Source organism: Phacochoerus africanus, chromosome 6, assembly GCF_016906955.1.
Source record: "Phacochoerus africanus isolate WHEZ1 chromosome 6, ROS_Pafr_v1, whole genome shotgun sequence".
In the NCBI taxonomy this organism is placed as follows: domain Eukaryota; kingdom Metazoa; phylum Chordata; class Mammalia; order Artiodactyla; family Suidae; genus Phacochoerus; species Phacochoerus africanus.
In genome coordinates, this window is record NC_062549.1 from 91,753,683 (window position 1) to 91,769,649 (window position 15,967).

Below are 15,967 nucleotides of genomic sequence, written 5' to 3' on the forward strand. Positions count from 1 at the left end.
TCCTTACCATAAGCTCAGACACTGTTCAAAAATCTTAGCTCTTATGCATATCAAAGAGCCCTAGAATAGGAATATCTTAAGTATCATCTACTTCATTCATTCCCACACCTGACTCATCATCAGAATATTCTCGGAAACTTATTAGAAATGCAAATGTATGGGTTTCTCTTTAAGATTTTCTGAATCCTAAGTTCTCATGTTCCATCAGTTTGGGAAAAACTGATCTAATACAAGTATGTAATTTTACAGATAAGGAAATGGCACAACTTAGTGGCAGAAAAAGTTGTTAAACTTTCGTCCTTGAATCTTGTAGTCTAATAGTCTTTCCATGATGCTACAATCACCTGAGAAATGAGAACTGAGAAATTCACAGAAGAAAGAACCAATGACTCATTACTCATCAAAGACTGAGAACTTTCCCCCTAGTCCTCTTTCTGGTAATGAACTCCACACTGTTCAGCAACCCACATCAATAAACAATCCTGATGCTAGAAAGGTCTCCACTTTTAACTTATTTAATCCACAAACTCACTTCAACAGCCATGTTCTGGTCATGCATACTATGACCAGAACTGAGCAAATTCACAGAAGAAAGGACCAATGACTCATTACTCATCAAAGACTGGTAAAGTTTCATGAAATTTTGGGGAGAAGAGAAGTTTGTATCATTTTTCTTCTTGAACATCAAAGGAGGGTAAAAGAAAATACATATTTATTGGGGACAGAGAATGAAGTAGTGTCCTGAGGTTAAGTCCTAGCCCTGTCACTAAGCACTTATATGACTTCAGGTAAGTCATTAAACTTTTTTGAGCTTTCATTTCAACATTTAAATAATGATGATGTCAGACCTAATTACTTTAGTTTTTTTTAACTGAGAATTAATATATGTGAAAATATTTTAAATAGTCAATTACTAGAGAAATATGTAGACTCTAACTGTTATTAATTTCTGTGTCACTCTATTGGCCCAAAATTCTATAACACATAGTATGCATGACTAGAACATGACTGTTGAAGTGAGTTTGTGGATTAAATAAGTTAAAAGTGGAGACCTTTCTAGCATCAGGATTGTTTATTGATGTGGGTTGCTGAACAGTGTGGAGTTCATTACCAGAAAGAGGATTAGGGGAAAATTAACAGCAGCATCAAGTACCATAATGAATTTGGGAGTTCCCGTAGTGGCTTATAGGTGACAAATTCAACTAGTATCCATGAGGATGCTGGTTCAATCCCTGAACTTTCTCAGTGGGTTAAGGATCCAGTGTTGCCATGAGCTATGCTGTAGGTTTCGGATGTGTCTCGGATCCCGTGTTGCTATGGCTGTGGTGAAGGCGAAGGCCAGCAGAAGTAGTCCCGATTCAACCCCTAGCCAAAAAAAAAAAAAAAAAACAAACAACAAAAAAAAAAAACAAAAAAGGGAGAGAAATCCATGATGTCTTTCATGTCTCTTCTGTCCTGCTCTCTGGCCTCAGCATCATGTGGAACTACAGAGCAGGTGCAGGTGTTTAGCTTGTAGAGTGTAAGGAAGAAGCTAGCCTGTACCAGGTATATTGCTTTTAGCTACCATGTTAAGAGCATCAATGTAAACAGGCTATGCAATGCTTCCAGTGACTTGGACACAGCAGTTTTTCATTTTTGTTTATAATAATAGAACAAGTAGCTGTGACAATAGAAAAAAAAAAGCATAATCCAAGCCAAGGAAGAGTGAAAAAGCCAAGGAAGAGTGAAATCCTGAACTTCCAAGAGTTTTTTCAGAGTCCTCAGGATCTAGATCTATCTCTGAACCCCACCAGCCCTCTTCTGGCAGAAGAAAAGCCTCCCAATAGCATCTTTCATGTCCTTATTTCTCAGGCTATAGATAATGGGGTTGAGAAAGGGAGCAAGGATAACAAAAATGACAGCAATTGCTGTATCCCAAAACACTGAGTAAGTTGCTGAGAATCGCAAGTACATGACAGCCACACTGCCAAAAAACAGTAAGAACACAGCAAGATGGGCAGCACATGTAGAAAAGGCTTTGTGACGACCTTCAGCTGAAGGCATCCCCAGAATCACCATGATGATCCGGATGTAGGAGAGGGCGATGACCAGAAAGGAAGCTAGGATCTCCGCAGCATGGATGGCATCCACAATGACCACCAGGGATGTGTCTGTGCAGGCCAAGCTCAGCACAGGCGTGAAGTCACAGAAGATCTGCTGGATCTGGTTGGAGCCACAGAAAGGCAGGGTGGCTATCCATGCAATCTCAGGGAGCACAAGGAGGAAGCCACAGAGGTAGGCTCCAGCTGTCAGATGGATACAAATTTTCGGAGTCATGATGGTTGGGTAACTGGAGAGGATTGCAGATAGCTATGTACCTGTCAATGGCCATTGCTGTCAGGACACAGCCTTCTGTGATACCCAGAGAGTGAAAGAAATACATCTGCATGAGGCAGCCAGCCAGAGAGATGGTCTTCCACTCACTGATTAGGCAGGAGAGCATCTTGGGGATGGTAGTCGTGGTATACCAGATCTCCAGGAAAGAGAGGACACTGATGAAGAAATACATGGGGGTGTGCAAGGCCATGTCCAGCTGGATGACAATGAATATCATTAGGTTTCCAGTTATGATAAATCCATAGATGAGAAGCAAAGGAATAAAGAATAAGAGGCCACCTTCATGCAGATGAGGGAACATAGAGAAGAGGAACTCGGTCACTGCTGTCTGATTCTCACTGGCCATCAACCGTGTCATCGGGAAAAGGTAAAAGGAGACAAAGAAACTCCTGGAATTAGGATGGTGATTACCTATTAAAAATTGCTTCACTCTTTTCTGTAATCAGTTACTTAAGCTGACTCTGGGACCCGAGATAGTCATTAGAAATAGCTCTCTGCTGAACCTCTATGCCAAAACATCTGAAATATTTTCATTTGGGCCCCTAAATGAATCTTTTTGTAAACCTCTTCAGTTGATGCAAAGAAAACACAAAGCAATATGCAAATTTAACTTTCTGGAAATACCTTCTGCAGATTCAGTCACTTCTTTAATTTCTACTCTCTACCCCTCTGTGTTTAGCTTTAACAAGGGTACCTTTCTTTGTAACTATTCTCCACTCTCATTCTTCAGAGAAGCATTTTAAAAAAAATACATTATCAGGAACCCTTCCCTCCATTATTCTTCATGTTACTCTGCTGTCTTTTCTAGCTCTGATAGTTAATCTGAGGCTAGCTAAAGTATTCCTCTTTCCCTCTCTGCCTCTTCTCTGTTGGTTTCAGAGAAACATGCCCATTTCTCGTTTAGATGATGGGTACCTGGACGTCAGGAAATAACCCTCCTCTTCTCTGCTTTCTCCCTCAGACCTTTTCCTCCTTCAGTAGCAGATATTGATTGTTGCCCAGACCAAGGGACCATCTTGCCCGTGATTAGTATTAGTGGTCGTTGAATTTTGGACAAACAGGTTAGTTCAGCCCTGCACATCCCATCCCTCTTATGAAGGGCACATCTACGAGCCAAAGGAAGGAAATAAACCTGAATTTTAAAAAAAATCACTTCTATTATAACTATAGCTATCTTGGGAAGAAAGTGTTATAAAAATCAACTACAGTAGCAATCAGGCCAGCATCTAGTTGTTAGGGAGAAAGGGCAAATAAAATGTTTGCAGTTAAAGTTAGTGATAGCAGTATGCATTGCCTCTTACCTTGACTATTTTAACATCTCTTTTACTCATCTTCTTACTTTTGTCAGATCAACATTTCTAAAAAATGGCTTTTACTGTCTTTTGTCTTTTCAAAACCATTCAAGAATAAAGCCCAAAGATCTTAGCCTGATATTTATTTTATTCTCTGATCTGGTTCCAGCCCAATTTTTTCAGCTATTATTTTTCTACATTCTTATCAGCTCTGCCAATTTTCCATATCCTATTTTTCTGTCATTCTTTCCTTCTACCTTCTTTATCTCTTTCTATTGGAATCCAAGTGGCCAATGTTCATTAAATGTTCCCATTATCATGGACATCTCATTGATCCTCATCCCAGAACTAAACACCCTCTCCTACAACCCCTAAGAGTGCTTCATATTTTCCTTTTTCATGATGCTTAACACATCTTATCTTGCATTTTAAATATTTGAATATCAGCATTATCTCCTTTAAATAGACGAAAATGTCCTCAGGGATACTCATAAAGGATACATTAAATAGTATTATTAAAGAATTCCATCCATTTTTGCTGTATTTCAAACACACACGCACACGTACACACTTTCATAGTGTTGCACTGTACAAAGGTACTGCCCTAACTCCCTCCCCCACCCCTTGGCACTTGTTTCTCCTGTGACTGTGGTCAGTCAGTCATGCCGAAATCCTTGTTCTCATAACCTGACCGCACAAGCATTTGTCCCACGCAGTCATTTGTTTTCTTCCAACTTTGTCTAGGTCTATGCAAAGATAGGTTCTTATTTCCATTTGCATAGGTCAACTGTTTCCTTCCTTTCTTGCTTCTGGACTTCGCATGTATTCTTTTGACAGAACTTCTCCATTGGCAATGATGGAATCTAAACTGACTCCCACGTTGTTCTCTGAGAGCTTGGTTGGTTTCTTTTTGCCAGTCTCCTCCTTCCCTCCCTCTCCATCCCTCCCTCCCAGGAGCATGGGATGGGAGGAGTGGGGAGAAGGTGGTGGGGAACCAGGAATCTCACTAGTGCAGCCCTCACTTCACCTGGTGCAACCCTGGCCCCGCCACCTGGTGTCTGTGGAATTCCCATGCCCGCCAATGTGATGGTCATTGCCTTAGGCACTTTACATAGTTTATCTCATTTATTTCTACCTATGGTAGAGAGAGTATTATTATTATTTTACGGGTAGTGAAATTAAGAATCAGAGGGGAAAAAAATACCTTACCCAAATTGACATAGCTAAGATACAAAGCAATAACTGGAAGCCTGGTCTGTAGTTCTTAGAAGCCACTATTATTATTCATACCACCATGGGAAATTTAGACCAGGATTCATAAGTCATTCTGTGTCCTACTCTGAGTAACATTATATACTTAAGACTATCCTGATTGTGAGATGAGAGAGCTAATGATTTTTTTTTTCAAGTCAAAAACAGATTAAAATAAATGCACTGCAGGCTAGGAAAACTAACTTACAGAAGATGCCTTTTGCTTTCTGTGTCAAGCCTTGGGGAAGAAAGATAGGAAAGACAGGCTTTGGAAGAGAGCAAGTACCTTAGTGTAGAAGAAGGGCAGAGCCTGCCTGGGGAAAGATGTGAGAGATCTGAGTGTTCTCTGATTGAAGTGGCCACTTCTCTGTCTTGTCTGTGTTATGGTACTATCTTTTCTCAGCCTAAAGTACCAGACTAGTCATTACAGAGGGCATAGGTGGATAAAACAGGAAATGACTGGGTTATGAAAAAGGGAAGTTCAGAGCTAAGTAGCTCATAAAAGCAGATAGAGTGACTACTTTGATGCTCTAATGAGGCTTTTTACCACTAGTAAGTTGGCATTGTGTTCACCATCTATACATTTGTTCAATTAACACTCATACATTGATCGATCCTCTGCTATGTGCCCATAATTGCCCCAGGTTCAAGGGCCATATAATGTTGAACAAAACATTCTTGCCCCTGACACACATAAAGCACATTTTTTAAAAATCCCAGAGTGACAGATAATTAGTGGTGCTCAAGGAGTTCAGCCTACAAATATTCCATGCAAAGTTAAAAAAAAAAAAAAGGGCTTCATTTAGATTTTAGCCGTGGAAAAAAGCAGTCAATTTCTAAGTCCCCAGGAATCCACGATTCTATGAACTTCAACAACATTTTATCATTAGAAAGACCTTAGATATTATCAGTATCTTCATCTATTAGCTGAACTATATTCTTCCTAATATCTTTTCTAGATTTCATGTCTCACTATTCTAATTTCTTCACTCATGTAATAAAGTTATAAAAATATGAAGTTTTACTCCATACAATGAGAAAATTTTACCCTGAAAGCCTGAGACTATTTGGGATTGGAAGAGCTAAGGATATAAGGAAATTATTGGGCAGGCATAATCTGAGTAAAAGCCAGGTTAGCAACCTCAGCTGGATCATGTCTTTAGCACGTACCTTGTCTAAGACCAAAAGAATGCTCTTCAGAATCTCTGCAATAAGCTGCACCTTATGCTGGTTTGTCATTGAGGATATAGATGTTTCTGAACATTCTTTAGGGAATATCAAGAATGGAAAGATTACCTTTCCTGGGAGTTTCTCTTTAGATGGTGCAGGCTCTAAAAAATGTGGGGGTACATGTGTCTTTGTTTACCCTCTAAGGGACAAATTAGGGGAAAAGCGTTACATGGTGATTAGACATCCTTCAGGGTCGAGTCTCAAAAGCTTTCCTATTGTGAAATAACTATCTCTCATAGGGGAATATACATAGGGGCACTGGGACTCAGAATTGCTATGAGTGATAAACACTCAGGATCATGCTTCTTTAGAATACACAATCAGTAAACATTACTTTCTTCTTAGCCTTTCACACATTATTCACTATATTTTCTATTTCTTCTGCTGAGATAATAATAAAAATGTTTTTTTTAAATTTTAAATACATACCATCTCATTTAATTCTTTTTTTTCACTACTCAGTGAATTTGTTTACATTTATAGTTGTACAGCAATCATCACAACACAATTTTATAGCTTTTCCATCCCAAACCCCCAGCGCATCCCCCCACCTCCAACCTGTCTTATTTGGAAACCACAAGTTTTTCAGTCTGTGAGTCAGTATCTGTTCTTCAAAGAAGTTCATTGTGTCCTTTTTCTAGATTCCACATATGAGTGATAGCATATGATGTTGGTGTCTCACTGTCTGACTAACCTCACTTAGCATGATAATTTCTAGGTCCATCCACGTTGCTGCAAATGCCGTTATTTCTTTCCTTTTAAAGGCTGAGTAATATTCCATCATGTATATATACCACATCTTCTTGATTCACTCCTCTGCCAATGGACATTTAGGTTGTTTCCACGTCTTGGCTGTTGTATATAGTGCTGCAGTGAACAGTGAGATACATATATCTTTTTGAGTCGTGGTTTTCTACAGATAGATGCCCAGGAGTGGGATTGCTGGATCAAACGGTAATTCTATTTTTAGTTTTCTGAGGAATCTCCATACTGTTTCCATTTAATTCTTCAAAAAATGTGTATGCTTAAAAGTGGTTAAAATGGTACATTTATATTACATGCTTTTCGCCATAATTAAAAATAAAGCTGTTTGTATGAAGTAGCCAAGATAAGGGTTATCCCCATTTTGCAGATGGAACAATTCAGACTTGCTAAAGGCTTGTTCCAGTTTACATAAGCAATACAAGGCTGGGAAGAAATTGAACCTTGATCCTCTGAGCTCAAATCTAGCTAAATGTTAATTTTTCCCTCCATTACCGCTCTATTAATTATTCCCAAATATATATTCCCTACCATGATCTTTCACTTAACTTGCAGTATCATTTAATAGCACCTGGTTTATCTAAGAAGAAAGAAGACAGGAAAGATAAAGGACATTCCTAAATTATTGCTAACACATCTGCAGTCCCATTTCCCACACCATTCCCTGCCTTACACTGTAAGTCCCAGCAACCAAACTGCTATTTTGATTCATTGTGCTTTGGCTTTTTTCCTGTTATTCCCTCTTCCTAGAATTTCAACTCTGCCTTTCTTCTTTCCACCCAAAATACATGCACACATTTGACCTTTGTAATTCTTATCAATTTTTCAGATTTAGCACATTACCCCCTCCTCCAGGAAGTCTCTCTTGATTTCCAGGCTGATTTGGGGGTCTATTTTGTGTTCTTAAAGCATCAAATGTTTACTATGTTGTTAAAGTTATCTAGCTATGTGTCTAGATTCCAAGAAATTTTATGATCACCTATAATTATTTATTCATATTTGAACCTCTAAGGTATAGCCCAGGAACTTACATAGAATTCAAGTAATATAAGAAGATAAAGTAAGGTCTAGAAGTGAAAAGATAATAATTATATTTGTAGTGTATTAAATATATTTGATTTGAAACAAAAGACTTGTAGAATGAATTAGTGGAGAAACAGCATTGGAGGGTCAGATCAGGTGGAATTGAGAGGTTTTGACTACCAAGTGTTGGGATTTTTTTTTTAATCAGTTTTTCTTTTGAGGTAATTTGTTTACATTTTGGGAAGGGGTCGTTTTCTTTCCTTCTTCTTCCTACTTCCCTTTCCCTTCCTTTCCTTCAGTCTTCCTTCCTTTCCTTTCTTTCTCTCTCCTCTTTCTTTCTTGCTTTCTTTCTTTCTTTCTTTTCTTTCTTTCTTTCTTTCTTTCTTTCTTTCTTTCTTTCTTTCTTTCTTTCTTTCTTTCTTTCTTTCTTTCTTTCTTCTTTCCTGTCTTTTTAGGGCAATACCCATGGCATATGGAGGTTCCCAGCCTGGGGTTTTAGATAGAGCCTCAACTGTTGGCTTGCTCCACAGCCACAGCAATGTGGGATCTGAACTGTGTCTGCGACCTGCACCACAGCTCACAGCAACACCGGATCTTTAACCCACTGACTGAGGCCAGGGATCGAACCTGTACCCCCATGGATATTAGTTGTGTTTGTTACCACTGAGCCACAATGGGAACTCCAGAATTTTTAAAATATATTTTGCAAGCAATATGAAGTCATTAGGTACATTTTGATGCACAAAATTCTACCTTAATAATGTTAGACTGCATTTAAGCAGGGAAATTATGGAAATAAGAAATATCATTAATGCATTTAACTAGTATTTATTCATCACCATTCAGGCATCAGAACCTTTTCTGAAATAGTTTGGGGTAAAGACCTAAATAGGGCAATAATAATGAAGATGAAAGATAAAGGGATGAAGGTAGGTATGAGTAATCAATAGAATTTGACAACTGACTATATGTAGGCATGTTGGAAAGAAGAGCATTAAAGAGACAGGTTTTAAGTTTGAGTTTTTGTCAGGCACCATTACTGACATATAAAGTAACAGCTAAAGCAAAAGCTAATAAGGGGAGTTATATTATTTTGAGTATGTGATAGAATTTTTTTTTTTTTTTGTCTTTTTGCCATTTCTTGGGCTGCTCCCGCAGCATATGGAGGTTCCCAGGCTAGGGGTCTAATCTGAGCTGGAGCCGCCGGCCTATGCCAGAGCCACAGCAACGCGGGATCCGAGCCGTGTCTGCAACCTACACCACAGCTCCTGGTAACGCTGGATCGTTAACCCACTGAGCAAGGGCAGGGATCGAACCCGCAACCTCATGGTTCCTAGTCGGATTCGTTAACCACTGCGCCACGACGGGAACTCCTGATAGAACTTTTAAGTAGAAATTTCTGATTTCCATTAAGGATGAGAACTGGAGTTCAGAGGAGATAACAAGCCGATGAACACAGTTATGTTATTGAAGAAGAGTTTATAACTGAACTATGAGGACGCACTGGACACTTGAAAAAAAGTGTAGAGAATCATAAGAGAGACTAGAAGACTATATTTGGTGGGTGAAAGAAAATGGGACTAATAATACATAATAAGTAATATTTACTAAGTATGTGCCAAAAATGCACTGAGGTATTTACATATTTCATCTCATTTCTTCTTTTTAATATTCTTGAAAATTAGTCATTATTATCAACCACTTTAAAGGTGAGAGAACTAAAGTTTAAATGACTTAAGTATTGTCCCTTTAGTCATGTAACTAAGTCAGTGGTAGAGTCAATTTAACCTAAATCTATTCTGCTATCTTTTTCCAAAGTGTTCATGGGACTAGCAAAGAACAAGGATACAGCTGAATCATGAAAATCAAGGAAAAGACTGATGAGAACAAATAAACAATCAATGGATGAATTTTGGAACTGATCTAGCTTTATTATTATTATTCCCAGTACTTAGTTTCTTGAAACTGCCTTAGATATATTTGTTGAGTGAATAATCACTTGTCAGAGGAAATGAAAACTAAAAAAAAAAGTGGCAATTAAATATTGTGGTTAGAGGATCATGGCAAATATGGAGTTAATACAATTTTTAGCCAAGTGGCTTCTGCATAGTTTGCAGAGGATGAGTGAATAAAAGTATTAATAAAAAACACTAGTCAGAGTTCACATTGTGGCTCAATAGGTTAAGGCATCTTACTAGCATTCATGAGGATGCAGGTTCAATCCCCGGCCTTGCTCAGTGGGTTAAGGATCCAGCATTGCCGTGAGCTGTGGTGTAGGTCGAGGATGAGGCTCAGATCTGGTGTTGCTGAGGCTGTGGTATAGGCCGGCAGCTACAGCTCTGATTCACCCCCTAGCCTGGGAACCTCCATATGCTGTGGATGTGGCCCTAAAAAGCAAAAAACAAAACAAAACAAAACCACTAGTCAATGTGGATCACATTTGAGAAGTTTGATAATGAGATGATGAGAGAACTAGAGTTGGTAATGTAATCAAGGTTAACTTTCTCCAAGTTCTAGTAGATATACTGTTTCTGAGATACTATGATACAATATAAATATGGGTGTGTTTGCAAGAGAGGGAAAGGAGTCATTAGCAAAGAGAAACTAAAGATATTGAAGATCAAAGAGGTAATAAATGGAGCCAGTGGAAGAAAATTAAGCCAAAATACCCTAACTGTAAGCTTTCTCAAACAGTCAAGGAATGCTAAATCCAGACTTCAGCCCTTCGGGGCCATCTGACTCTGAGATCATGGAAGCTCATGAAATCTCATGCATGTGAGCTCCCCCTTCCTGCCATGACTGTTAATGGCCCTGTGACCCCCAGGATCCTTCTGAAGTTCTGCTGAGCTGTGCTGGGCAGCTGCTGACAGAATCTTCTATAACATAGTTCAGAGTTGTGTTGCACTCTCACTGAACTGCTTTTAAACTGCTTCAAAGAAGAGTGGAGAAAATCCCCCTGCCTTTGAATCACATATTGTTAGCTTGACCTCTCTTGTTTCTTATCCTTCCTCTGTCTCAGCAGAGACTTTATTTATAAATAATTCTTTCACTCTTTAGACGAAAAAGAAAATGAAGTGTCTCTTTCCATTTGATTTCTAGCCTGACTCAAAGGCCTGGTTTCCCACAGATGAAGCAACTTCATGAAAGGGAGCATGGCAGCAAGAGTTCCCCTAATTAACCACATGGGACATGGAGTGCTTTCCTCCAGGCACTGGGGGAGAACCCTTCAGAAGAAAGCCCCTGGGCCATTTGACTCTTCCCTGAGAAGCTAGATCTATGGTTGTGGTTATACTCTTCTTATTTGGTGGACTACAGAACAATGAATATAAAGACATTTGGGGAATAGGAGATAGCCCTCTCAGTTTTTGAAAGAGGTGGGAACGGGATGAAGGATGAATTTTGTACTTTTGCATATAGGGTGAGTGGTTTTGTTTGGTATACATTGGGGAAGATTCTCAGAGAGCCAGAATTTTTTTTTCTGATGGTTTTTAAAATCATTTATCTAATTTTTAAAAATTTTATAAAGTATAGTTGATTTACAATGTTGTGCCAATTTCTGCTATACAGCAAAGGGACCCAGTTATATATTTCTACATATATCTATCTATAGATACAGATATACATATAGATATAGAGATATAGTTTTTCTCATACTATCTTCCATCATGTTCTATCCCAAGAGATTGGATATAGTTTGTGCTGTACAGCAGGACCTTATTGCTTATTCATTCTAAATAGTTTGCATCTACCAACCCCAAACTCCCCGTCCATCCCACTCCCTCCCTTCCCCCTTTTCGGATAGCTTTAAATGAAAAAAGACTCTTGGAAACTTTGTTGAGATTTTATAGACATGTGAGGCCCAGGAAAAGACAGTAGTTCAGGCATGAGGGATTGTGGTGAATTTGTGCTATGGGACTAGAGATGATCATAAGATAACCTATTAAATTTTGTCTGGGACATTAGCCCTGGAGAAATCTTTTTTTTTTTGTCTTTTTTTTGCTATTTCTTGGGCCACTCCTGCGGCATATGGAGGTTCCCAGGCTAGGGGTCTAATCCGAGCTGTAGCTGCCGGCCTACGCCAGAGCCACAGCAACGCAGGATCCGAGCCGCGTCTGCAACCTACACCACAGCTCACGGCAACGCCGGATCGTTAACCCACTGAGCAAGGGCAGGGATCGAACCCGCAACCTCATGGTTCCTAGTCGGATTCGTTAACCACCGAGCCACGACGGGAACTCCGAAATCTTTTAAATTTTATCTGGACTATGAGATCTATGACTCTTTGCCTCCACTGACTTATCTGCTTGTTTATTTATTTAAATTTTAAAAAATTGAGATATAAGTGACATATAACATTGTGCAAGTTGCATTGTGATGCATTTATACATTGCAATATGATTACCTTCATAATGTTACTTAACACCCCTGTCATGTTACAGAGTAGAATTATTGAAGTCCCATCTCTAATAACTAAACTATCAGGTAGTTTAATGCAACAAAGACAAGTCTCAGAATTCTGCCATGCACACAAACACTTATGAGTAGGTACAAAAACAACTGTCATACCTGTTTTTTGGAAGCTCGTGGATGTCCCAGCTCTCTATTATGCAGGCTCTCTGATCAGAAGAATGAATGAATACTTCTATCAAAGACAAAATGTAACAGAATCTAATCTGGTGAGACAAGTGATGGGTCCTGGGTTAAGGGACAAAAACAGAAATGAACAAATCATGGGACCTATTCCACCCCTCCAAGATATCTAAGTTGCTTGGCTCGTATTCTAACATCACTTCAAGCGAGGGTATATGTTTATTTCTAGCCAATGCACATAATTCTCAGTCACCTGGGTTTTATGCAGAAAATTTTTTTGGCCTTGCCTGCAACACATGGAAGTTCCTCGTCCAAGGACTGAACCCATGCTACAGCAGCAACTCAAGCCACTGAGTGACAAGGCTGGATCCTTAACCACTAAGCCACATGGAAGTCCAAAAAATTTAAAATTCTCTATGCCACTTGGTTTTCAATGGGTACAAGTTTACTCCCATTTCTCCCCCTCAGTAATATTTGGCATTTTATAGAGACATTTTGGTTATCATGGCTGGGGAATGGGTTTGTGTTATTGACATCCAGCAGATAAAGGCCAGAATTGCTGCTAAACATCCTACAAAGCACAGGAAACACCTCATGGAGCTCCCATTGTGGCTCAATGGGTCCGGAACCCCACATAGTGTCCTTTTGAGGATGTGGGTTTGATCCCTGGTCTCACTCAGTGGGCTAAGGATCTGGTGTTGCTGTGAGCTGTGGTGTAGATCTCAGATGAGGCTCAGATCCAGTGTCGTTCTGACTGTGGCAAAGCCTCAGCTTCAGTTCCAGTTCCAATTTGACCCTTAGCCTGGGAACTTTCATATGCATAGGTACAGCAATAAAAAGGAAAAGATAAGACCATTTAAAAAGAAAAAAAGAAAAGAAACACCTCATTTCCCCACTCTCAGCAAAAAATTTTCTGGTCCACAATGTCAATAGTACTGAAGTTGAGAAAACCTGCTCTATGCTAATCAATAAATCCTATAGTGAGAATGGCCACTATAGACATTTGAAGCTCTTGCCAAACTCGCCTCTAGCTGTAGACTGCTAATTAAAGTTTTTGAAATGTTACCAAACCACTCCTAGAGTGTGATTTCTAGATAAGCATATTTCAACTATTAGCTAAACCTCTTAAACCATCAACTACAAATTAACCCAGATTAAGATTAACTTGCACACACAGATACATCACAGGGGTCTAAACTACAGAAATTTAAAGCAAATTGAATTCAGTATGATATTTGGATTTTGTCTTTATTTTTGGTTAATTATGAAGTCAGCCAAGGGAAGCCAGTACCTGAGTTTCAGTTTTTAAGATACCCACTTAAAAATGGTCTTATTCTCATCCACAGAGGGATTTTGTTACAACTTCTTTTGTTGTCTTCAATATCTCATGTCAAAAAGTAAAAATATCTACCTACTTAGGATGATTCTAATTTACTATTATAATAAATATTCCAATGAATGTCGTATAAGTTTTAATATTTAAAATATTTTGCTAAGGCTATATGGTGAAAGGAAGGCTCTAAACAATCTCAAGCCTCTCAATAAAAATTTCCAAAAAATTGCCATTCAGGAGAGTTTGTACCAATTTACTACGTCTAAGTAGCAAAATTGTTTGCTTAGCTATTAGAATAGCTGATAACACTAAGATATTACACTTACTAAAAGTTAGACATGATTGCTTTATAATTTGCAAAGCAACTCACACAGTATATTTTATTAAATCAGGGCTGTTGAGCTGCTTAAAAGGAAAGTCTCTATTTGTTATTGGAGTGTAGGTAGAGTTCTGACTGTTTGTATTTGATTCCATCAGCCAACAAGTGAAGGACCTGAAAATATGGATCAGGAGAATCAGACAATAGTGACTGAGTTTTATTTCTCCGATTTCCCTCAATTTGAGAACAAAAGCCTCTTATTCTTCATCCCTTTGCTCTTTATTTATGTGTTTGTTATTGTTGGAAATTTCATGATTGTCCTTGCTGTCCAGTTGGATACCCGTCTTCACAATCCCATGTACAATTTCATCAGCATCTTCTCCTTCCTGGAGATCTGGTACACCACAGTGACCATCCCCAAGATGCTCTCCAACCTTATCAATAAAGAGAAGACCATTTCTTTCATCGGCTGCCTTCTGCAGATGTATTTTTTCCACTCCCTGGGGGTCACAGAAGGCCTCGTTCTCACAATGATGGCCATTGACAGGTACGTTGCCATCTGCAACCCGCTCCGCTATGCCATCATCATGACCCACCGACTCTGCATCCAGCTCTCCGCTGGCTCTTGCATCATTGGCTTCCTTATGCTACTGCCAGAGATTGTGTGGATTTCCACCCTTCCCTTCTGTGGCCCCAACCAAATCCATCAACTCTTCTGTGACTTTGAACCTGTGCTACGCTTGGCCTGTACAGATACATCCATGATGCTGGTCGAAGATGTGATTCATGCTATTTCCATCCTGACTTCTGTTTGTATCATCATGCTTTCCTATGTAAGAATCATCATCGTGATCCTGAGGATTCCCTCAGGCGAGAGCCGGCAGAAGGCTTTCTCCACTTGTGCAGCCCACATTGCTATTTTCTTCCTGTTTTTTGGCAGCGTGACACTCATGTACCTGCGCTTCTCTGTCACTTTCCCACCGCTCCTGGACAAGGCCATTGCACTGCTGTTTGCTGTCCTTGCCCCACTTTTCAACCCTATAATCTATAGTCTGAGGAACAAAGACATGAAAGATGCCATCAAAAAAGTCCTCTGTTCACAAAAAATATTCAATTTCTCTGGAAGCCAATGAGAGTTCACACACCTCTGTTCAAAGAACTGTAAGTTAAAAATGGTATCAAGTCAGTTATTTAAATTACTGTACATGCTTTATTTCTGTGTACCCATGTAGTTTGGGTATTTTTTTTCCAATTTTCTAAAAATTTCCTTTGCTTATTCTTTCATATTCTAATATCAGTTATTACTATTTCATTTAAAAAACATTAATATGTGCAAGAGTGATGTTAAGTCTGAGTGAGAAACCTAGCTTCCTAATATTCATCTTAGAGGCCTTTACCCCTCCATAGGTTGTCATTTGATAAATTATGATGGCTATGCAGTGCATATAGCCACTGACATTATGATGTTCATGTCATGCTGTTATTATAAACTCCTTTGTGCTATGTTTCACATTGTTTTGAAAACTCCAGACCAAACACTCTTGAAAACTAGAAGATTAAATAGACAAAATATAGGGACTTGGGTCTAGAAAATGCATAAGTTATGCAATATATATTTATGCTTTGATGTGCTGATTAAAAATATTGCTATATAGATTATGTTATGTTGTGTTCTATTAAAATACTATGACAGTCTCATACCTCAGTGTCTTTGTTCTTTTCTGCTTGGAGTTTTCCTCTCTGTTTTTCTTCTCTGCCTTGGAACTTATACTTACCATTAGAAAATGCACA

General features: G+C 38.9%; 2 protein-coding genes across 2 annotated transcripts; one reads left to right on the plus strand and one right to left on the minus strand.

Moving 5' to 3' along the window:
• Positions 1-1,664: 1,664 nt before the first annotated feature.
• On the minus strand, positions 1,665-5,281 carry LOC125129483 (olfactory receptor 6K6). Its single transcript, XM_047784217.1, is given in 3 exon segments — positions 1,665-2,328; positions 2,330-2,765; positions 5,206-5,281. Coding segments are annotated over 2 exon segments (960 nt in total). The 5' UTR covers positions 2,735-2,765; positions 5,206-5,281; the 3' UTR covers positions 1,665-1,773.
• A 9,042-nt stretch (positions 5,282-14,323) lies between these two features.
• LOC125128856 (olfactory receptor 6K3-like) lies at positions 14,324-15,357 on the plus strand. The gene has a single exon (XM_047783001.1). The coding sequence runs from the start codon at positions 14,359-14,361 to the stop codon at positions 15,307-15,309; it is 951 nt and encodes a 316-aa protein (XP_047638957.1). The 5' UTR covers positions 14,324-14,358; the 3' UTR covers positions 15,310-15,357.
• The last annotated feature ends 610 nt before the right edge of the window (positions 15,358-15,967 follow it).

Bases quoted from the DNA above. Each gene is read 5' to 3' on its own strand.
- LOC125128856 (XM_047783001.1), top strand. From the start codon at position 14,359: ATGGATCAGGAGAATCAGACAATAGTGACTGAGTTTTATTTCTCCGAT.